Source organism: Lepidochelys kempii, chromosome 3 (assembly GCF_965140285.1).
Source record: "Lepidochelys kempii isolate rLepKem1 chromosome 3, rLepKem1.hap1, whole genome shotgun sequence".
NCBI lineage: Eukaryota > Metazoa > Chordata > Testudines > Cheloniidae > Lepidochelys > Lepidochelys kempii.
In genome coordinates, this window is record NC_136382.1 from 2,205,352 (window position 1) to 2,229,534 (window position 24,183).

At 44.7% G+C, this 24,183-nt stretch overlaps 1 protein-coding gene across 17 annotated transcripts in view; it reads right to left on the reverse strand.

The window, feature by feature from the left end:
- Positions 1-24,183, reverse strand: part of DTNB (dystrobrevin beta) — a 388,582-nt gene that overhangs the window by 57,581 nt on the left and 306,818 nt on the right. For 16 of the 17 annotated variants that reach the window (XR_012157855.2, XR_013635525.1, XR_012157851.2 and 13 more), the window contains one exon: positions 22,558-22,578. The exons of the other annotated variant lie outside the window; for it this stretch is intronic. Coding sequence is in view for 1 of the 16 variants with exons in the window: in XM_073335462.2 (XP_073191563.1) it covers positions 22,558-22,578 (21 nt within the window). In the remaining 15 variants the exon portion in view is untranslated. The remainder of the gene's footprint in view (positions 1-22,557; positions 22,579-24,183) is intronic. 17 annotated transcript variants of the gene reach the window in all.

Genomic DNA, 24,183 nt, shown 5'->3' on the forward strand with positions numbered 1-24,183 from the left:
AAAAGGGAAAACTAAAAGTTATGTGCAAACTCATTTGCTTCAATACAAATTTCTTTAAACTACTTGAAATTTCAGTACAGCTCAGAAGTCAGACTAACACAAAGTCAGTCTGATATAATATCTTATCCTCAGTGTCCCACAAAGAAACTAGAGAGATACTGGGAACAAAGTAATTGGGCAGGCAAATGCAGCAGCCCTTATGTATTCAGCAGTAGCTCACACCCATGAAAACCCAACACACTGAGAGGGCATCTTGATGAGGGCACTGAACTTATTCCCCAAGTATTTAAAAGGGCCATGGAAACTTGAAGTTTCAGCTCTGCAGTTTTCAAACACTGGCAGACATGACCTCTGTGTAAAGTCTTATCTGAGGAATGGCACTTAACAGTGCAGCCCACACCTCTGCATGGTGCTGTGTGCCTGGACCACGGTGCTGGTAGGGGACATGAAGGAACAGCCTTCTGGCCCAGTGGTGCGATTCTGACCAACGCTTCCCTTATTTGCTAGTTCACATTTATGAATTCAGGTACGTGTTGTTAACTGTGGTTTTTCTTCTCCATTTTACAATAAAAAAGGTTATTTATGTTAACCAGAAATGTACAAGAAAATTTTTCCTTTTATTGTGCCAACAAGTGAAACCATTCCTTTCTGCGCTTTAACTTGCAAAGAATTCACTTGTACTGGAGTACGTGTGAAAAATCATCCAAACTCTAGATCGGATACTTTGAAGTAATGTTTAAATTTGAAACTAAGCTCAGTAAGATGGGAATATTTAGAGACCCTTCCAAATCAGTCCTAATACACTTACTCCTGTATGAAACCTGGGTTTTATTGTCCTCTGTGGCACATTAGCCATGGCTATCTCTTTAAATAGGCCTTAAACTTCCTGCCTCCTTTTTACGCATTACAGTAAAATGTACAAGAACAATCACATAAAGGAACGCATAAAAAGCTTATTACTTCAGCAGACTAATAACCTTTCTGAAGCATTAATAAACCCTCCCTCTAAATCTAAAGCAGGGCTGTTATCATGGCAACGGAATGAAAGAGGCACTTTATCCATACATTTTCTGTCTCCCAAGCACATGGAAGGCAGCCAGGTAGCAGATGGCTTGTGTGGACAATTACCTTCATTTTGCTGCAGCATGTTTAAATAAAACAAACTCTGTCCTCTTCATTACCAATTTTCAGAATCACTGCTCACATATTGCTCAGCAAACAGCATGAGAAAGGTACTTTAGACAGATAGAAGAGAGTACTTTAGAATGTATTTCTGGCATCCTCACAGGAATATATAGTATAATGTCTGTGGGTTTTAAAAAAATACCCCCCCCATCCCAAAAAAAAACAACCCAACAATGTTCTATTTTGGGCCTTTGTTGGCACTGGCTTCTTTAGAACAGCACAGCTGTCTAATCAACTGTTGGAGTGAAAAGAGCAGACAGCATCGATGGGATTATTAGACAGTATATTGTCTGTCACACTGAAAGGTTTGTATTTAATTGTGCAGAATCACGTAATTAAATTAGATACACAAAAATACATTTAAATAACACTTGGGTTGTGACACAGGAAATCTGAAAGGAAGGGCTGCCACTGCAACCCTCACTTGTGGTGTGGAGCAGAGATGCGCCGAGGGAGGGAGGCAAGCAGCAGAACAGTGTGCATGAAGGACTCAGCAGCAGCCTTACTGGCAAACTTCTTCTTAAATTCTAGTATAAATTAAAACCAGCTAATACTGTTTTAAAAATGTGGTTCTCACCCCCCACCTTGGTCTCTTACAGAGAGAGTCTGCAAATGGAATTACAGGCCAGAGCAAATGATTAAGGAAGAGTTATAGTCTAACCCCTCTGAAAAGGCGGGTGAGGTTTCGTGGTAATGCTCACACAAACTTCACCATAATGATTAACTTCTGTGTAACAAAAACTGCTGACTTGCCATAAATAAAGGAGTGTGTTCTGTGATCTTCAAAGTTGAGCCATCACTTTGACAGAGTCCCAGTCTGACTTCCCCAGGGCAGGTCTACCAGTGCAAACAGCTAGTTTCTATGACACACAGACCCATGAGGATTGGAAGGGACCCTCAGTGGAATGTGCAGTTAATTCCTCAGCACTGGGTTAGGCTGATTTCACTCTTCCCAAACCACTGACAGATGGGCATCTAGCCTAAGCCTTGAGTATCTCCACCCCTTTCCTGAGCACCTTATTATATTGCCCAGCTGCTGTTACAATTCACTTCTCGGTTTACTACTCTGAAACATTAATATCACTTATTCAAACCAGGGATAATCCGAGGCAATTTTCAGACAGAAAATGAACATTTAAGTACAGTACACACGCCAAATCTGGCAAGCTGATAAAGGGTAACTGACCTCCGTTCTCGGGTGGAAGAGGACAGCAACTATGGAACACTTTTAATAGTTTGCAACAGACAAAAAATGACCTGCACATTTTCTTGGGATCATGCACACTCTTTGCAGAATTAAACACCATGTCTTCTGAAGGGAGAAGAGTAACTGGAAAACAATTTTCAGTGAACTATAGAATAGAAAAGGCAAAAGAGAACAAAGCTCAGCATGGCCATACCATAGTGAGTCTTCTGCTAGTCACTCACAATGATTGCTTTTAGAAAATCAGCATTTGTCATGAAAATCATGCATCCGATGAAGTGAGCTGTAGCTCACGAAAGCTCATGCTCAAATAAATTGGTTAGTCTCTAAGGTGCCACAAGTACTCCTTTTCTTTTTGCGAATACAGACTAACACGGCTGTTACTCTGAAACATTTGTCAGCAGTTACCACATAGTGGCATCTGAGAGTCATCACAGCTTTTCTTTATCCTTACAATAGGAAACAGCTGAGTGAGCTGTTGGGAAATTCTTACTTTTTAATGGCAACCATCATAGAGCGTAAGTCCTCCTTCCTTGTTGTCCACATTGGACTTTCTCTAGACACCTTCTGCTCTGATTTTGTTCAGTAGCTCAGCTGCAGATTTGAGATCCCCATAGAAATGGGTTTGTACCCACCCACAGTGTTGCTGGATATAAGACAGCTATGTCAACCCTTTCATCCATAAAGTGTTGTTTGTTTTCATTCCTTTCTTTCCCCCTGGCTGTAGGAGATAGCACTGGGATCAGGAAACAATCAGATCTTGGTTACCACATAGAATGCCTTTTTCTCTAGCTTCTTTCAAAGTCTAACATTTTTGCTTTCATCTATCCTTTCCACAGTTATAAGGTGTGTGCTGCCCCCCTTCAGCAGGGCCTCTCGTGGGGGTGCAGGAACAGCATCCAATATAGAACATTGCTCTCTCCACCAATATCTAGGATTTCCTCATAAATTCCCGCTGGGTTTGCTCTCTTATTTGCAGAGGTCCCCAGGACTCTTGCAATTTAAATTCCCATAAGGTTCCCCAGCTGACTCCAATTACACAAGATTGAAAGCCATTGTTATCTTTCAAAATCATCTTAGTTTTGTTGTCAGGCTTCTCAGTTGAGATCACCCTTTAACTTGTTACCTATCTAATGTTGAAAAGTTTTCCACCTTGTTTCCCAAAGTTAGCAATGCCTTTCTGTTAACCATTTTATTATGGAGCAGACACAAAGAAGCCCTTTCAGCCTTTGTGTTATAGCATCTGTCCTAGGTGGGGGTCTGAGAAGGGTCATGTTGTAAAGCCTGAATACTGGATGCATGTAAACAGATAGCTAGATCAAGCCCTAATACAGGAGGTTACTCATCTTCCTAGAGCATACTTGGAAATGGGAGGACCTAATCATGTGACAGACATTGACCTATGAATAATTGCATGTTATATTTTGTCATTAAATAACTAGATTGTGCTCTTGTAATTAAAGACGGTCACAATGCATTAGCACAAGGGTGCAGAGTTAAGGTTATGCATGCAATTTAATGCGGTCATTTCCTAATTTACGAGTAACTCAGCTATAAACAATGTTTTCTTAACATGGGTGATTTGAAAAATTGAATTTCCTAGGTTTGTTTGTATTTTTTAAGCAATAAAAGCTTTCTACAGACAGAAAATCAAAACGTGGAAGAGTTTACAAGTAAGTAGGCCATTTGCTTGAGTAACAGTGGAGGCATGGAATCTACCAACAGAATCAGAACATCTGAATGTATTAAAAGAGGATACTTTGAGGGAAAGCTCCTATTTCACAGGAAGGACACATGTCAGAAAAGCATTAACATTGAAACCATAATATCTGTTTGTTATTCTCAAACAAGATGGTTTCCTACAATACTGGCTTTGTGATTTCTCTTGGTAAGAACTGAGACGCAATATGAAGCTTCTTAGTTTGATAGTCTATGTTATTACATATTAGAGGGAAGCTGGGCTGAAAGCAATACCCTTCATAAGGCAAAAGTTTCTTTCAGATCCCCCGAATGGAACTCCTGAGTCAACCATGAGGTTATGATCAGAGTTTTATCAACCTAAGTGACTAAAGTAATTAGGGCCAGACTGTATCATTAATGCCTAGGCCCAGGACGGGGTCAGTGTGGTGCTGATCTGCCCCAATGAGCACTGGGAGGAACTGTGCCTCAGGGAGGCATAATGCCTATGTGGAGCTCCTCAATTTGCAAGGGATCATGTCTGCAGGATATACATCTCTGTGTTGCAGTCCAGCTCTGCTGGTTGGTCCCAGGGGTGGGAATGCCTGTCTATCTAGATCAATATACTGTACTCATCTCTAGAATATCTGTATACCTTGTCATTGTCTCCTCCCCTAGGTTTTTCTTTGAGGTTTAGGGGTAGCTAGCAGCCACTAGCAGGAAGCCATCCCTATAGCCATCCTTTGTGGAAGGTCCAGTTGGAGAAAGCTTTCATGCCAGGATTAGGAAAAATCTGGGCCTGAGAAATTTTCTAGTGATAGATGCTGGGAAGGTTCTGTAGAATGTTCTACAGCTTAGAGATGAACCACAGAACCATAGGGTTAGAAGGGATCACAAGGGTCATCTAGTCTAACCCTCTTCCAAAATGCGGGATTTGTTGTGTCTCAACCATCCAAGACAGATGGCTAACCAGCCTGTTTTTGAAAACTTCCAATGAAGGGGATTCCACACCTTCTCTAGGCAGTTTGTTCCATTGTCCTACTGTTCTTACAGCTAGGACTTTTTCCTAAGATTTAATCTAAATCTGCTATGCTCTAGTTTGAACCGATGGCCTCTTGTCCTGCCCTATGTGACGAGAGAACAATTTTTCTCCATCTTTCAAATATTTGAAGAGTGCTATCATCTCCCCCCTTAACCTCCTCTTTTCCAAACTAAACATACCCAGTTCCTTCAGCCTTTGCTCATACAGCTTGCATTCCATCCCTTTGATCATCTTTGTCACTTGCCTCTGAACCCTTTCCAGTTTCTCTACATCCTTTCTATACATTGGTGACCAAAATGACACAGTACTAGAGCTGAGGTCTAACCAGCATTGAGCAGAACAGTACTATCACCTCCCATGACTTACATGCTATGCCTTCAACCCAAAACTGCATTTGCTTTTTTTGCAACAGCACTGCATTGTTGACTGATGTTGAGGTTGTGATCCAACACAACTCCCAAATCCTTCTCAGCAATGCTGCTGCCAAGCAAGTTATTCCCCATTCTGTAATTTGTGCATTTGGTTTTTCTACCCTAAATGTACCACCTTACATTTGTCTTCATTGAATTTCGTTTTGTTGTCTATAGCCCAGTTTTCCAATTTATCAAGATCCCTTTGAATTTTTAGTTCTATCCTTCAAAGTATTTGCAACCCTTCAAAGTGTTTGCAACCCCTTTCCGCTCCCCCCCGCCCCCAGCTTTGTCCACAAGCAAATCTGGGCATGCAGAAGGATTCTAATCTCTTATGGAGCTCCCTCTGCGATGAAAAGGAAATCGACTCCAAAGCACTTACAACGGGATAACAGAGATTCAATTAACAAATATTTCTTGTTTGAATAGCTGACTAAGTTTTTACATGAGAAAGGCAGGCTACTTACCTTCCCAATATATTGCCTCTGCATATCCTCAATATAGAAGTTATTTGCCCAACCTCACAAGTCCAGAAGCAAGTCAGAATACATGAATACATGCTGCTCACAAACAGGGAAGAATTGGTAGGGGAATTGGTAGGGGACTATAAGGTGGATAGAAAGCTCGCTAGATCGTCAGGCTCAATGGATAGTGATCAATGGCTCCATGTCTAGTTGGCAGCCGGTATCAAGCGGAGTGTCCCAAGGGTCAGTCCTGGAGCCAGTTTTGTTCAATATCTTCATTACTGATCTGGAGGATTGGATGAACTGCATCCTCAGCAAGTTTGCAGATGACACTAAACTGGGAGGAGAGGTAGATACGCTGGAGGGTTAGGGATAGGATACAGAAGGACCTAGACAAATTGGAGGATTGGGTCAAAAGAAATCTGATGAAGTTCAATAAGGACAAGTGCAGAGTCCTGCACTTAGGACGGAAGAATCCCATGTACCGCTATAGACTAGAGACCGAGTGGCTAGGCAGCAGTTCAGCAGAAAAGGACCTAGAGGTTATGGTGGACGAGAAGCTGGATATGAGTCAACAGTGTGCCCTTTTTACCAAGAAGGCTAATGGCATTTTGGTCTGTATTAGTAGGAGCATTGCCAGCAGATCGAGGGACGTGATGATTCCCTTCTATTTGGCACTGGTGAGGCCACATCTGGAGTATTGTGTCCAGTTTACCCCCCCCCCCCCCGCAACTACAGAAAGGATATGGACAAATTGGAGAGAGTCCAGCGGAGGGCAACAAAAATGATTAGGGGGCTGGGGCACATGACTTATGAGGAGAGGCTTAGAGAACTGGGCTTATTTAGTCTGCAGAACAGAAGAATGAGGGGGGATTTGAAAGCTGCTTTCAACTACCTGAAAGGGGGTTCCAAAGAGGATGGATCTAGATTATTCTCAGTGGAACCAGATGATAGAAAAAGGAGTAATGGTCTCAAGTTGCAGTGGGGGAGGTCTAGGTTGGATATTAGGAAAAACTTTTTCACTAGCAGGGTGGTGAAGCACTGGAATGGGTTACCTAGGGAGGTGGTGGAATCTCTTTCCTTTGAGGCTTTTAAGATCAGGCTTGACAAAACCCTGGCTGGGATGATTTAGTTGGGGGTTGGTCCTGTTTTGAGCAGGGGGTTGGACTAGATGACCTCCTGAGGTCCCTTCCAACCCTGATATTCTATGATTCTATGATAAGTGGAAATGGGTGGCAACCTGGGCAGAAGTGACCATGAGATGGTTGAGTTCAGGATCCTGACACAAGGAAGAAAGGAGTGCAGCAGAATACAGACCCTGGACTTCAGAAAAGCAGATTTTGACTCCCTCCGGGAACTGACGGGCAGGATCCCCTGGGAGAATAACATGAGGGGGAAAGGAGTCCAGGAGAGCTGGCTGTATCTTAAAGATGCCTTATTGAGGGCACAGGAAGAAAACATCCCGATGTGCAGAAAGAATAGCAAATATGGCAGGCAACCAGCTTGGCTTCACAGAGAAATCTTCAGTGAATTTAAACACAAAAAGGAAGCTTACAAGAAGTGGAAACTTGGACAGATGACTAGGGAGGAGTATAAAAATACTGCTTGAGCATGCAGGGGTGTAATCAGGAAGGCCAAAGCGCAACTGGAGTTGCAGTTAGTAAGGGATGTGAAGGGTAACAAGAAGCATTTCTGCTAGTATGTTAGCAAGAAGAAAAAGGTCAGGGAAAGTGTGTGGCCCTTACTGAAAGGGGGAGGCAACCTAGTGTGGAAAAAGCTGAAGTACTCAATGCTTTTTTTGCCTCAGTCTTCACTAACAAGGTCAGCTCCCAGACTGCTGCATTGGGCAGCACAGTGTGGGGAGGAGGTTAGCATCCCTCAGTGGTGAAAGAACAGGTTAAGGACTATTTAGAAAAGCTGGACATGCACAAGACCATGGGGCCAGATACAATGCATCCGACAGTACTGAGGGAGTTGGCTGATGTGATTGCAGAGCCATTGGCCACTATCTTTGAAAACTTGTGGTGATCGGGGGAGGTCCTGGACAATTGGAAAAGGCAAATATAGTGCCCAACTTTAAAAAAGGGAAGTAGAATCTGGGGAACTACAGACTGGTCAGCCTCACTTCTGTCTCTGGAAAAATCATGGAGCAGGTCCTCAAGAAATCCATTTTGAAGCACTTGGAGGAGAGGAAGGTGATCAGAAACAGTCAACATGGATTTACCAAGGGCAAGTCATGTCTGATCAACCTGATTGCCTCCTATGATGAGATATCTGGCTCTGTGGATATGGCGAAAGCAGTGGACATGATCTATCTTGACTTTAGCAAAGCTTTTGATACGGTCTCCCACAGTATTCTTGCCAGGAAGTTAAAAAAGTATGGATTGGATAAATGGACTATAAGGTGGATAGAAAGCTGGCTAGATCGTCGGGCTCAATGGGTAGTGATCCCATTGGGATCTCAATGGGTAGTGACAGAGGATGTGGAAAAAGCTAATGTACTCAATGCTTTTTTTGCCTCTGTTTTCACTAACAAGGTCAGCTCCCAGACTGCTGCGCTGGGCATCACAAAATGCAGAAGAGATGGCCAGCCCTCTGTGGAGATAGAGGCGGTTAGGGACTATTTAGAAAAGCTGGACGTGCACAAGTCCATGGGGCCGGACGAGTTGCATCCGAGAGTGCTGAAGGAATTGGCGGCTGTGATTGCAGAGCCACTGGCCATTATCTTTGAAAACTCGTGGCGAACCGGGGAAGTCCCGGATGATTGGAAAAAGGCTAATGTAGTGCCAATCTTTAAAAAAGGGAAGAAGGAAGATCCTGGGAACTACAGGCCAGTCAGCCTCACCTCAGTCCCTGGAAAAATCATGGAGCAGGTCCTCAAAGAATCAATCCTGAAGCACTTGCATGAGAGGAAAGTGATCAGGAACAGCCAGCATGGATTCACCAAGGGAAGGTCATGCCTGACTAATCTAATCGCCTTTTATGATGAGATTACTGGTTCTGTGGATGAAGGGAAAGCGGTGGATGTATTGTTTCTTGACTTTAGCAAAGCTTTTGACACGGTCTCCCATAGTATTCTTGTCAGCAAGTTAAGGAAGTATGGGCTGGATGAATGCACTATAAGGTGGGTAGAAAGCTGGCTAAATTGTCGGGCTCAACGGGTAGTGATCAATGGCTCCATGTCTAGTTGGCAGCCGGTATCAAGTGGAGTGCCCCAAGGGTCGGTCCTGGGGCCAGTTTTATTCAATATCTTCATAAATGATCTGGAGGATGGTGTGGATTGCACTCTCAGCAAATTTGTGGATGATACTAAACTGGGAGGAGTGGTAGATACGCTGGAGGGGAGGGATAGGATACAGAAGGACCTAGACCAATTGGAAGATTGGGCCAAAAGGAATCTGATGAGGTTCAATAAGGATAAGTGCAGGGTCCTGCACTTAGGACGGAAGAACCCAATGCACAGCTACAGACTAGGGACCGAATGGCTAGGCAGCAGTTCTGCGGAAAAGGACCTAGGGGTGACAGTGGACGAGAAGCTGGATATGAGTCAGCAGTGTGCCCTTGTTGCCAAGAAGGCCAATGGCATTTTGGGATGTATAAGTAGGGGCATAGCGAGCAGATCGAGGGACGTGATCGTTCCCCTCTATTCGACATTGGTGAGGCCTCATCTGGAGTACTGTGTCCAGTTTTGGGCCCCACACTTCAAGAAGGATGTGGATAAATTGGAGAGAGTCCAGCGAAGGGCAACAAAAATGATTAGGGGACTGGAACACATGAGTTATGAGGAGAGGCTGAGGGAGCTGGGATTGTTTAGCCTGCAGAAGAGAAGAATGAGGGGGGATTTGATAGCTGCTTTCAACTACCTGAAAGGGGGTTCCAAAGAGGATGGCTCTAGACTGTTCTCAATGGTAGCAGATGACAGAACGAGGAGTAATGGTCTCAAGTTGCAGTGGGGGAGGTTTAGATTGGATATTAGGAAAAACTTTTTCACTAAGAGGGTGGTGAAACACTGGAATGCGTTACCTAGGGAGGTGGTAGAATCTCCTTCCTTAGAGGTTTTTAAGGTCAGGCTTGACAAAGCCCTGGCTGGGATGATTTAACTGGGAATTGGTCCTGCTTTGAGCAGGGGGTTGGACTAGATGACCTTTTGGGGTCCCTTCCAACCCTGATATTCTATGATTCTATGATTCTATGATCAACAGCTCAATGTCTAGTTGTCATCTGGTATCAAGCGGAGTGCCCCAAGGGTCGGTCCTGGGGCTGGTTTTGTTCAACATCTTCATTACTGATCTGGATGATGGGATGAATTGCACCCTCAGCAAGTTCATGAATGACACTAGACTGGGGGGGAGAGTTAGATACTCTGGAGGGTAGGGATAGGGTCCAGAGTGACCTAGACAAATTGGAGGACTGGGCCAAAAGAAATCTGATAAGGTTCAACAAGGACAAGTGCAGCGTCCTGCACTTTGGACGGAAGAATCCGATGCACCACTACAGGCTGGGGACCGACTGGCTAAGTGGCAGTTCAGCGGAAAAGGACCTGGGGATTACAGTGGGCCAGAAGCTGGATATGAGTCAACAGTGTGCCCTTGTTGCCAAGAAGACTAACGACACATTGAGCTGCATTAGTAGGACCATTGCCAGCAGATCGAGGGAAGTGATTATTCCCCTCTATTCAGCACTGGTGAGGCCACACCTGGAGTACTGTGTCCAGTTTTGCCTCCCCCCCACCGCCCACTACAGAAAGGATATGGACAAATTGGAGGGAGTCCAGCGGAGGGCAATGAAAATGATTAGGGGGCTGGGGCACATGACTTACGAGGAGAGGCTGAGGGAACTGGGCTTATTTAGTCTGTAGAAGAGAAGAGTGAGAGGGGATTTGATAGCAGCCTTCGACTACCTGAAAGGGGGTTCCAAAGAGGATGGAGCTCGGCTGTTCTCAGTTGTGGCAGATGACAGAAGAAGGAGCAATGGTCTCAAGTTGCAGTGGGAGAGGTCTAGCTTGGATATTAGGAAAAACTATTTCACTAGGAGGGTGGTGAAGCACTGGAATGGGTTACCTAGGGAGGTGGTGGAATCTCCATCCTTAGAGGTTTTTAAGGCCCGGCTTGACAAAGCCCTGCTGGGATGATTTAGTTGGGGCTGGTCCTGCTTTGAGCAGGGGGTTGGACTAGATGACCTCCTGAGGGCTCTTCCAACCCTTATCTTCTGTGATTCTATGACTCTCAATAGGGATCTGCAGAGGCAATTTCACGCAGGAGAAAGGAAGGTTAATTATCTGTAACAGGAATTTTCTGAATATAGCACCTCTTCTGATCCTCATGAGCATCCTCCATCTAGCAAGCCATGAAATGTAGCCCCTAGAGTGAGGCTCCTCTGATGAAGGAGAATTTGTCCACAGTTCTAATTCCAAGTTGAGCCCTTGAGTATTTACAGAAGCACATGAAGGGAAAGTATGTGGACTATTCCTCCAGGACTCTTACATGGGATGGCTTTGAAAATGACTATCGATTAGGTCAGGCCATTTAGTTTACTAGAATGTTCACTAAGGAAGCTAAAGATGCTGCTTCAAAATCCATGACAAGAGAAAATAGTGAATTAGTTCACAGGAGTGGTTAAATAATATCCTAAATGTATGCATTATCTAAATAAAAGGATACACTACCTTTAGGGACAAGCTCATCCTTGGTATAAATCCATGAATGTAGTGTCCAAGTGGGGAGGGGGGTAAGTCAAAAGAGGACTCAAGATTTGGGCACAGTGGAGCTTTGCTGATCCCTAAACATTTGACTAAGGAGCTTGAATTTGTTGGGAAAAGGGAGAGGAAGCCAATGAACAGAGAACGTGAGGGAGGGTCAAAAACTCAGGAAAATATTTGAATTCTTCATGGCATCCATCATGTCCTGGACCATTTATTTCCATGTTTTTATGCAGTCCTAGGGGATACTTTGGCCTGCACTTGGGAAGCTCTGTGCTGGTGCAGTGACCGTGCCAAAGCAGGTGTTGCTGTAGTCTAGGTTGGTGCCAGAATAATAAAGTTCAGTGCTGGTACCATGTGAATGGCTGAAGTTGGCATGATGAAGTCAGAAATACGTCCTGCAGCCACACACGTGTGTCACAGCTTGGCCCTCAACTTAACTTTGGGGGTCAGCAGTAGCACAGCACGTGTAAAAGCCAGTTGCCAAATGCTCCTTTGGTGGCGCAGGAGCCAAAATCTGCCTGGGGCTTGAAGAAAAAATGTATTATTCAAAGAAGAGCTCTCTGCTGCCTCTAAAACGGATACTGCTGACAAATTATAGAAGGCCTTTCAGAAGTTGCATTAGGGAGGGTACTGTGACGCTCTTTCTCATTTGGTAAGAGCCAAAAAGGAAGGTCTGGCTGCCTAGTCCAAGAAGTTAAAGAAGGAAATAGTCAGGAAATGGGAATCCTTCTTTAACTAGACAACCTAATGCAAATCTAAAATCAGTCTTTTAACCCTATCTTTTCTGGCTCTAAATAAAACCTTGGGTCACCAAAGCAAGGGAAAAACTAGTATAGGGAACAGAATACTTGGTACCTCACCAATCCAGATCAGTAAAGTCAAAACCACTGATGAAACAGTCATATCGTTTCTATTCAGCCTCAAATGCAGGAGAAATTCCCTTGAAACAAAACTATTTGTCAACAGATTAAGAACACACTGACGTTTTCCTAGAAAAGTTGATAGAGCTATGGTTATCCATGTTGTGAAAGTTCCCAAGACTCAGTCTTGGGCGACTTCAACATTCATGCTGACAATCTCTCTGTCACTAAAGGCCAAACTTCCAAGAACCTTTACACCTTAGGTTTCTCTCAGATAAACTGTGGACCTACACACACAGCTAGTTATGCTCTGGACCGGATCTTCGGACGGGGCATTGATGCAGAATGCAAAAATATTATTCCCCTGTTAGACAATCTTAGAGATGAAGCTCACTTTGGTATATTATCAGACTAAACTGCACTTGCATAAACCCTGCTTTGAGATGGTGCATCATGTCTACACTATGGGTCTGGAGAGAGTGTGTGCATGGGTGTGGGGAAACAGAGAACAAACTGGGGTGATGGAGGTAATCCTGGATGACACCATCCACCTCAAAGAGATAGAAATTTACAATACAGTTAGCAGCAGAGCAGTTTATGCTCAAATGCATTATTGTGCTATTTTAGACCAAATCTAGGTAATTCTGCTACCTATAATGTGCTTTAGCAAGATGTGCCAGGACCCACTAGAAAAGGAGAACACATATGAGGAAATGAGGTGGAAAGAGGGAGAGCATCCTGCAAGGGAACGAGCCAAAAGAGAGCAATACACTTTGTGTAGCAGATGACAAAACTAGGCCCAAATGGCTGCCATGTGCTACCAACCCTTTTCCCAGTGAAGTGGATTTCACGAGACGTCAAGTAATCCCATGCTGACATTTCCTTATCACTATTAATAAGGGCCATGTGACATATAAACCAATGCTAGATCCAGATATCATTCATGTGGCTTTAATTAGTCCCCCATGCTTGCATAATGACTGGAAGAAAAGTGTTACAGATACATATACAAATGCACTTAGTACTGATTTCTCTGCAATTACAGTAATAATAAGACCACCTAAGTCACACAGGAAGTCTGCGGTGGAACAAGGAATTGAATATGAATCTCCCACATCCTAGGCTGGTGCCTAAACCACTGGATCATCCTGTTAGCAGTATCTCACAGCTCTATTTTATTGGATGTTTAAAAATGTGCTATGTGACTATGACACTGGTGTAAGGTGCATAACTGTTAGTACTGAAGAAAGAAGTAATCTGATTAATCACAGAATAGGAACAGCTGCAATGTAAGTTTCTTCCACACTAATGTGTGTCTACTTGCAGTGAGAAGCAACACTGTTCACTAGAATAAGCTCTGGATCAAAAGCCAGGGACTTTGGATTTCTAATTCCAGTTTTGTCATTAACTTGCTGTTTGGTCGTGAACATGTAACAATCTCTCACTCTCAGTCTTCCCAATCTCTAAAATGGACACAACAATATTTATTTACTTAACTCAGAGATGTGAGGATTAATTTTATAAAGCGTTTTAACGATTTTAAATGCTATAAAAGCATTAAGTCTTACCATTATCTGTCCATGACATATATAATGCATCAGTGTTTAGTCACCGCCCCAGCTAGGGAGCAGTTAAAGGAGCTCACGCTCTCAGGGGATGAGTATGCAATGACTCATGCTCCCAGGGGATAAGCATGCTTTGCCTACATCACTCCTGGCTGCTAGGTCAGACCTGCAACTTGACAGTTATAATGAGCAATTCTATTGTTGAAGAGACAGTCCCTATAGGGTGCAAGTTCTGCCTTTATACCTAATTCAATTTGTGGCCTCTGCTGAGACAGGCAACAAAGGGGGCTGTGATAGGCATATTTCCATTAGATGGAACCACTAGGAACCAGGCTTATAGCAAATGTCTTCTTGTTACAATTGACCTGGACTGGTGTTGAATTGGTGACCTAGAAAGCTCCATATCCTATTCCCCACAGCCAGGCAATGCATATCGCAGGAAATACAATGAATCTGAATCCTTAAATAATGGTGTTACACATTCAGATGTATAAAGGTAACGAAAACTGCTTTCAATGGCACAGAGGTGTCATCTGACCCAGAATGGCAGTAGCAGATTTAATTTAGAGCCAGGCTAGTGGAAGGACGTGTACAGAACAAAATCCAACCATGGTAACAGGTGGGTGCACAGCTGAATTGTCTCTTACAAAAGTCACATTTTATGATGTAATTGTTGCAAAAAGCCATTGGTTAAATAACTGTTTAGATTGTGTAGTATCAATCTCCTTCACGTGACATCCACTCCTACAGAGGGTTCCACTGACGAATATCCATTACCTCACCATGGAGCAAGTCTTGTTTTATGCATGTGCCTATGACTATGAAGCACGTTGCCAGGGTGAGAGATGGAAACAGTATAAACTTTTTAAAAAGTCCTCTTCTACCGTACCAACACACAGACTGCAGGAACAGTTCTTAGAGTACAATAGCATGTATTGTACTGCTTCAGGGCTGCTATTTCTATCAGCCAGAGGATTTATGCAGTTTATATAGAACCTTTTCAAACCAGCAGTCCCACCCCCACTCCCACCCCCGACACGGCCATACTATCATAGGTATTTACTGTGGAAGTTTCAACTTACAACACATCCTGTAAGAACTGAAACCCTGATACTTTTAGTAGAAGGGTGGGGACAGGAGACTGGTTTTTATTTTTATAACTTCTTCTTTTTTTTTTAAATGATCATGTTGTTAATGACCATTTTGTTTTGGAAGTGAAAAGAGGGGAAATTTGTAAGTCTACCTGCCAAAGGATTACAGCAATTCTTTGTGATCCTTTTCACTGTATACAGACACTTTGTTAGATGAACAAGAGAGCAATAGCACCATAACATATAGAAAAGGGGTCGGCAACCTTCGGCGCACAGCCCATCAGGCTAATCTGGTGGCGGGTCACGAGACAGTTTGTTTACGTTGACCGTCCGCAGGCACAGCCCCCCACAGCTCCCAGTGGCCAGGGACATGCTCACTGCCGCTTCCTGCAGCTCCTATGGGCTGGGGACGGTGAACCGCAGCCACTGGGAGCTGTGGGCAGCCATGTCTGTGGACAGTCAACGTAAACAAAATGTCTCGCGGCCCACCAGTGGATTACCCTGATGGTCCGCGTGCCGAAGGTTGCCAACCCCTGATATAGAAACATATAAAGCCCTTTTCCAAAGGCTCCTGCTGCTGCTGTTATATGTTTTGAAATTATTAGCATCAAATTGGAAAAAAAAATATTTTTAGGGTAAAACAAGTCTCATAACTCATCACTTCTCTGATTATATGTGACCCTTTTAGCATGACCAGCTCAGGATTCTCCCTAAACTGTCCACAATAAAATTATAGTACCACCATAACTTTGCACAGAAGTGAATTCTAGAGTGGAGGTTCTTAATCAGTTTCAATTCTAGCCCTGTTTTCACATACAATATGTACGTTTTTAAAAAATTCATTGGTCTCTTTCTGAAGGTGAATCTGTTTTGAAAATTTGAGCAATCCCTCCCGCTGTTTTTGAGTTCTAAAGATTAAAACAATTCTAGCCACACTTCTTTTGTACAGAGCTGTGTTATAAATGACAGCAGCTTGAAAGTTGAAATTTGGTATTGGACATAGTTCTCAGTGAGGGCAAGGTTTGAAAAACACGAATTTGAACAAAGTCATGCCTATTTCACACTGCATTTGGAGTATATGCAGGACAAAATGTTGTTAGGTACAGAGGCACTTGATTCCGGAAAGACATGTAGAATGGCCACTTTGCATAAGGTTCTGAGCTGTGACTGATACCCCTTAAAGGGTCACAGCCAATTTAAAATCACATTTCTACCTGACAGTTTTTTACCTCGTTTTATGACAACCACCACCTAAGATTACTACAACTCAAAGCTATAGGGAAAAATCCCTCTCTCTCCCTTTTCAGTTTATTTTGTGCATTTGACAGCACTTCTCAAACGGGCATCCGCAAGGGTACTTCAGGGGTCTGTGGGCCCCACTGATCAACTCCACCCCCTCCCTCTCTCCCTTCCTCTACCCCAGCACCTCCTGCATGCCGGTGAATAGCTCTTCAGTGGGCGGCGTGCGGGAGGCACTAGGAGAGAGGGAGGGAGGGGGAGGAGCGGGGCAGGGTGTGCTTGTGGGAGGGGGCGGAATCATGTCCCGGGCCGCTAGCCCAGCTGATCAACTTCTCCCTCTCCCTCCCAGTGCCTCCTGCATGCCGGGGAACAGCTGTTCAGCAGCGTGCAGGAGGTGCTGGGAGGGAGGGGGAGGAGCGGGGATGGGGCGCTTGGGAGCGGAAAGAGGTGGTGAAGAGGAGGGGTAGGGGGGAGTGGGGACAGGAAGAGGTGGAGTGGGGACTTGGGGGAAGGGGTGGAGAGGGGCCAGGGCCTGCGGCTGAACAGGGGTCTTGGGGGTCCACAAAATTTTTAACTCAAAATGGGGGTCCTCGGGTTGCTAAAGTTTGAGAACTGCTGATATAGACAATCACTCTTTCTGTGTATAAGGGTCTTACACATGCTCCAAGAGGGGCAACAAAGACATTGTGATTGTAAAACCAATGAAGTGCCTGAAACTAATTTAAACTTATTTGCTGAAACTGACTAGATTTCAAGCTGACTATGTCCCTTTAAGCTGGGTTCTCCCAGCCCACCAGCCCTTCTGTTCTCCAGTATTGTGTTTATTTGAATACTTGGAATAAATGGTTGACAGTAAATTTACTGAAGTAGCAGAGAAGCCAGTTTTGGCCCGTTAAATTCTACAAGAAGAACCAGAGCTGCCTTTCGCCTCTCCTCTTCAGTGTGAAGAAGTACCAAGACCACCACCCTCTTCCTGAAAACTAATGGTATCAGTAGACAATATGATGTGGGGTTCTCATTTAAGTGGCTTTGATTGAAGCAGAGCAATGCATGCTGGAACTTGTAGTTTTTTTCAGGCTGCACCTTTGTATTACAGATGAGGGCAGCTGCAACCTGCTCCAGTTCCTGCAAACTAGGCACCACACTCAGATTTATTTAATACAAATTACTAACGTGACCTTTGGTTGGTCTAAGTTTGGTTACTGTTATTTCAAATCCTTATAGTTTCTGAGGCAACAAATTCCAAAGCAGCAGGACTATATAGTGAAGTAATGTGCTGTTAACATTTTAGTAAGAGGCCCCCTCCACCCCAAGTTTTCTCTCAGTTGCTGATAAACACGATATCCCACGGTATGTGGACTGCAGACAGGAGGGAGGAAGAATTTGGGAATCTGGAAAAAGGCTAATGTAGTGCCAATCTTTAAAAAAGGGAAGGAGGAGGATCCTGGGAACTACAGGCCAGTCAGCCTCACTTCAGTCCCCGGAAAAATCATGGAGCAGGTCCTCAAAGAATCAATCCTGAAGCACTTAGAGGAGAGGAAAGTGATCAGGAACAGTCAGCATGGATTCACCAAGGGAAGGTCATGCCTGACTAATCTAATCGCCTTCTATGATGAGATTACTGGTTCTGTGGATGAAGGGAAAGCAGTGGATGTATTGTATCTTGACTTTAGCAAAGCTTTTGACACGGTCTCCCACAGTATTCTTGTCAGCAAGTTAAAGAAGTATGGGCTGGATGAATGCACTATAAGGTGGATAGAAAGCTGGCTAGATTGTCGGGCTCAACGGGTAGTGATCAATGGCTCCATGTCTAGTTGGCAGCCGGTGTCAAGTGGAGTGCCCCAGGGGTCGGTCCTGGGGCTGGTTTTGTTCAATATCTTCATAAATGATCTGGAGGATGGTGTGGATTGCACTCTCAGCAAATCTGCGGATGATACTAAACTGGGAAGAGTGGTAGATACGCTGGAGAGCAGGGATAGGATACAGAGGGACCTAGACAAATTGGAGGATTAGGCCAAAAGAAATCTGATGAGGTTCAATAAGGATAAGTGCAGGGTCCTGCACTTAGGACGGAAGAACCCAATGCACAGCTACAGACTAGGGACCGAATGGCTAGGCAGCAGTTCTGTGGAAAAGGACCTAGGGGTGACAGTGGACGAGAAGCTGGATATGAGTCAGCAGTGTGCCCTTGTTGCCAAGAAGGCCAATGGCATTTTGGGATGTATAAGTAGGGGCATAGCGAGCAGATCGAGGGACGTGATCGTCCCCCTCTATTCGACATTGGTGAGGCCTCATCTGGAGTACTGTGTCCAGTTTTGGGCCCCACACTACAAGAAGGATGTGGATAAATTGGAGAGAGTCCAGCAAAGGGCAACAAAAATGATTAGGGGTCTGGAACACATGACTTATGAGGAGAGGCTGAGGGAGCTGGGATTGTTTAGCCTGCAGAAGAGAAAAATGAGGGGGGGATTTGATAGCTGCTTTCAACTACCTGAAAGGTAGTTCCAGAGAGGATGGTTCTAGACTATTCTCAGTGGTGGAAGAGGACAGGACAAGGAGTAATGGTCTCAAGTTGCAGTGGGGGAGGTTTAGGTTGGATATTAGGAAAAACTTTTTCACTAAGAGGGTGGTGAAACACTGGAATGCGTTGCCTAGGGAGGTGGTGGAATCTCCTTCCTTAGAAGTTTTTAAGGTCAGGCTTGACAAAACCCTGGCTGGGATGATTTAATTGGGGATGGGTCCTGCTTTTGAGCAGGGGGTTGGACTAGATGACCTCCTGAGGTCCCTTCCAACCCTGATATTCTATGATTCTATGATTCTTCATTTGTTTTCATATTCAAACTACAATGAGTTTCAATACCTGTAGTAGAGAGAGCCTGGAGCACTGGGCCTAGTGCAAGCCCTGAGGCCTGAACCAGAGGCTGTAAACCAAAGTCAGGCAATGTATTAAACCAGACGATTACAAGTTCACTGCCCACTGCACTGCCCGGAATTGTTGCTATATAATAAGCACTAAATATTTACCCAGCCAGTACAAATACCACACTAGGTAGTACTATCATGGTCTGCTAAACCAGCTATCTACACAAAGCTGGGGACAACACTAGGGTGACCAGGTGTCCGGTTTTCGATCAGAACACCTGGTTGAAAAGGAATCCTAGGGGCTCTGGTCAGCACTGCTGACCGGACTGCTGACTGTCCTATTGGCGGCTCTGCCCAGTGGTGCTGGCAGGCTCCCTGCTAGCCTCCACACCGTGCAGCTACCGGGAAGCAGCCAGCATGTCCCCCCTCTGGCTCCTATGCATAGGGGGAAGCCAGGGGGGCTCTAATAAGTGCAGCCAATGTGAGCTGCAGGGGCGGCGCCTACAGACAGGGCAGCATGCAGAGCCACCTGGCCGCACCTCCGCGTAGCAGCCAGAGAAGGGACATGCTGCTGCTTCCGGGAGCTACTTAAGGTAAGCGCTGCCCAGAGCATGCACCCCTGACTCCCTCCCATGCCTCAAATCCCTGCCCCAGCCCTGATTCCCCTCCTACCCTCTGAACCCCTCAGTCCCAGCCCAGAGCACCCTACTGTACCCCAAACCCCTCATCCCCAGCCCCACCCCAAAGCCCGCACCCTCAACTGGAGCTTCATCCTCCTCCGCAACACAACCTCCTGCCCCAGCCCTGATCTCCATCCCGCCCTCCAAACCCCTCGGTCCCAGCCTGGACCACCCTCCTACACCCCAAACCCCTCATCCCCGCCCCACCCCAGAGTCTGCACCCCCAGCCAGAGCTCTTACCCCCCCACCCCAGCCCCCTGAGCCAGCCTGGTGAAAATGAGAGTGAGTGAGGGTGGGGAGAGTGAGTGACAGAGGGAGGGGGGATGGAGTGAGTGGGGGCGTGGCCTTGGAAAAGGGGTGAGGCAGGGTCGGGCAAGGGTGTTCAGTTTTGTGCGAGTAGAAAGTTGGCAACCCGAGAGACCACACAACCCCACAACCCCCCCCACACACACACACACGCAGGCAAGCCAACTAACAACAATAACCAGGAAGGAGGCAGCGGCACTGGGAAAACAAATGTTAATTATCCTACACTTCCATGGAAATGTTTATTCCTGAAAATTATCCTGAAACCTCTCCTGCACATCATCAAGGATCTACAACCTATCCTGAAGGACGACCCATTACTCTCACAGATCTTGGGAGACAGGCCAGTCCTTGCCTACAGACAGCCCCCCAACCTGAAGCAAATACTCACCAGCAACCACTCACCACACCACAGAACCACTAACCCAGGAACCTATCCTTGCAACAAAGCCCGTTGCCAACTGTGTCCACATATCTACTCAGGGGACACCATCATAGGGCCTAATCACAGCAGCCACACTATCAGAGGCTCGTTCACCTGCACATCCACCAATGTGATATATGCCATCATGGACCAGCAATGCCCCTCTGCCATGTACATTGGCCAAACCGGACAGTCTCTACATAAAAGAATAAATGGACACAAATCAGAGGTCAAGAATTATAACATTCAAAAACCACTTGGAGAACACTTCAATCTCTTTGGTCACTCGATTACAGACCTAAACGTGGCAATTCTTCAACAAAAAACTTCAAAAACAGACTCCAACGAGACCCTCCCTCCCCCGCTCTCTTGCTGGTAATAGCTCACCTTACCTGATCACTCTGGTTACAGTGTGTATGGTAACACCCATTGTTTCATGTTCTCTATGTATATAAATCTCACCACTCTATTTTCCACTGAATGCATCCGATGATCATAATGGTCCCTTCTGACCTTAGTATCTATGAATCTATGAAGTGAGCTGTAGCTCACGAAAGCTTATGCTCAAATACATTTGTTAGTCTCTAAGGTGTCACAAGTCCTCCTTTTCTTCTTGAGTATATGGCAATGTTCAGCGTTTGCAATTTGATGGGGAAGAGGAGTAAAGACCTTATCTGGGTGTCTTGGGGTTTTTCTTCCCCCAGGAAACATTCTGTACCTACCTGTTTGGTGTAATCTGGTCCATTCCTAAAAGTCACAAGTTTTTTCACAGAGGTATTTTTATGAACCCCAGGATAAATCTTCTCTGAACAGGATGATTTAGCCACATCTAGAGAGGAGCGAACTCCAGCACAAGGAAGGAAATCACCACAATTTTCCCTTCAATTTGGTGAAGGACTTTTAATATGGGGCTCCCAGGAGCCACCAAAGGTCAGGTCCAGCACATTACTGATGTAGTGTGACTCAGAGGCTTCATCGATAGAAGCTGTATACACAGGTACATCTTCTTCCCAGAAATAAGTTATATGAATATTTTCAAGCTGTGTAAGGTATATATGGCAGATAAACCACCAAAGTGAACACAGGATTAATCTTCATAACTCTATGTGCACAAAGAAGAACAGCCAGGGTGTGCTAAAAACGTGTGCTGCTGAAGAAAAATAACTGAATATAAGGCTGTTCCTTAAACAGAAAAAGGGCTCCCTCTGGAGTGGATCACAAAGTTAACACTGGATTTAAATTTTAGTAGGAGGGTAATGGAAATGGAAATCAGTAACAGCAAAGCATTCTTGTCTCTCATTAGTTTGCACATTTTGTTTGCAATAAGCGCAAAACAGACTAGTCTAGTGGGACTATATCAAGGCTACACGACACGAAGCCACGCCTAGAGTATCAAAATTAGTTTTCATGCATGGACTTGTACATGGCAAACAGGCAAATTCTAGGTTATTCAAAGAGACAAGAAAGCTATCAAAATACTTCAGAGAAACTCTCAGAATATGGAGTAAAACAAGCTGAGAATCTGCCTTTTCAATCTGGTTGATCATGCACTTTTCTAAAAAACAAACAAATATTCTCACTGGTCATGTACTCAAGGCAATAAACTTAATTTGAAAGGGGAGGAAAATAAGCTCACAGTACTTTATTAAGAACATGCTCCACTGGGAACTGAAGAGCTCTGGTTTGGAATTTCAAAAATGAGAAAGACCCCATAGCAGCAACTTTACACTAGCCACGAAGAAAAAGTAATGCATGGTTTATTTACACATATCCCATAGGACAAAAAATGTGTTTTCATGCAGAACCCACCCCCAAGTTAGATCAACTACACACTGAAATCAACTTACTGCCTGCTTTTGTTCTTCTTCCTACAAATGTTGGCAACAGAAAAAGGTGAAAAGAAAAACAAAGATATATTAATCATCATGTTAAAAGGAAACAAACAAACATACAACAGAAGAAATGAAGGAACAGGCAGATGGTAAATTGTAGAAACATCTGTAGATGTAACATGAAACAAAGACACAGTAGCTGTGGGGAGAAAGCAGAGATGCAGTTTGTTCCATGTCTCAAAAGGAGATCTATGTCTATGATGTGCACCTGTGTTAGGTGGTCGAATACATTGAGCAGATCTCAGAGTGATCCCTTCCCTCCCAAAACACCCTTAGTGCCCTCAGCACCTCCTTTGGACTCAGGTGATCCATCAGTTCTCTCTCTTCAACACCTACACTCCTTGAGGCCCTCAACCTTTCAGCGAAGAAGGTCTAAACTAAATCTCTCTTTAAATCTATAAATGTTAGCCATGAAACTGTTTGAAGGGTACTGTTTGCACCGGAGTACTGTCATGGATAGATATAAACTGTTCAGGAAGGACAGGCACGGCAGAAAAGGTGGGGGAGTTGCATTGTGTATATATGTATATATATATATATATATATACACATTGTATGACTGCTTAGAGCTCCCATATGAAACTGCAGAAAAACCTGAGTGTCTCTGGATTAAGTTTAGAAGCGTGAGCAACAAGGGTGATGTCATGGTGGGAGTCTGCTATAGACCACCAGATTAGGGGGATGAGGTGGATCAGGCTTTTTTCCGGCAACTCATGGAAGTTACTAGATCGCAGGCCCTGGTTCTCATGGGAGACTTCAATCACCCTGATATCTGCTGGGAGAGCAATACAGCAGTACACAGACAATCCAGGAAGTTTTTGGAAAGTTTAGGGGACAATTTCCTGGTGCAAGTGCTGGAGGAACCAACTAGGGGCAGAGCTCTTCTTGACCTGCTGCTCACAAACCAGGAAGAATTAGTAGGGGAAGCAAAAGTGGATGGAAACCTGGGAGGCAGTGACCATGAGATGCTTGAGTTCAGGATCCTGACACAGGGAAGAAAGGAGAGCAGCAGAATATGGACCCTGGACTTCAGAAAAGCAGACTTTGACAACCTCAGGGAACTGATGGGCAGGATCCCCTGGGAGAATAACATGAGGGGGAAAGGAGTCCAGCAGAGCTGACTGTATTTTAAAGAATCCTTATTGAGGTTACAAGGACAAACCATCCCGATGTGTAGAAAGAATAGTAAATACGGGAGGTGACCAGCTCGGCTTCACAGTGAAATCCTTGCTGATCTTGAACACAAAAAAGAAGCTTACAAGAAGTGGAAGATTGGACAAATGACCAGGGAAGCATATAAAAATATTGCTCTGGCACGCAGGAGTGAAATCAGGAAGGCCAAATCACACCTGGAGTTGCAGCTAGCAAGAGATGTTAAGAGTAACAAGAAGGGTTTCTTCAGGTATGTTAGCAACAAGAAGAAAGTCAAGGAAAGTGTGGGCCCCTTACTGAATGAGGGAGGCAAGCTAGTGACAGAGGACGTGGAAAAAGCTAATGTACTCAATGCTTTTTTTGCCTCTGTCTTCATGAACAAGGTCAGTTCCCAGACTGCTGCACTGGGCAGCACAGCATGGGGAGGAG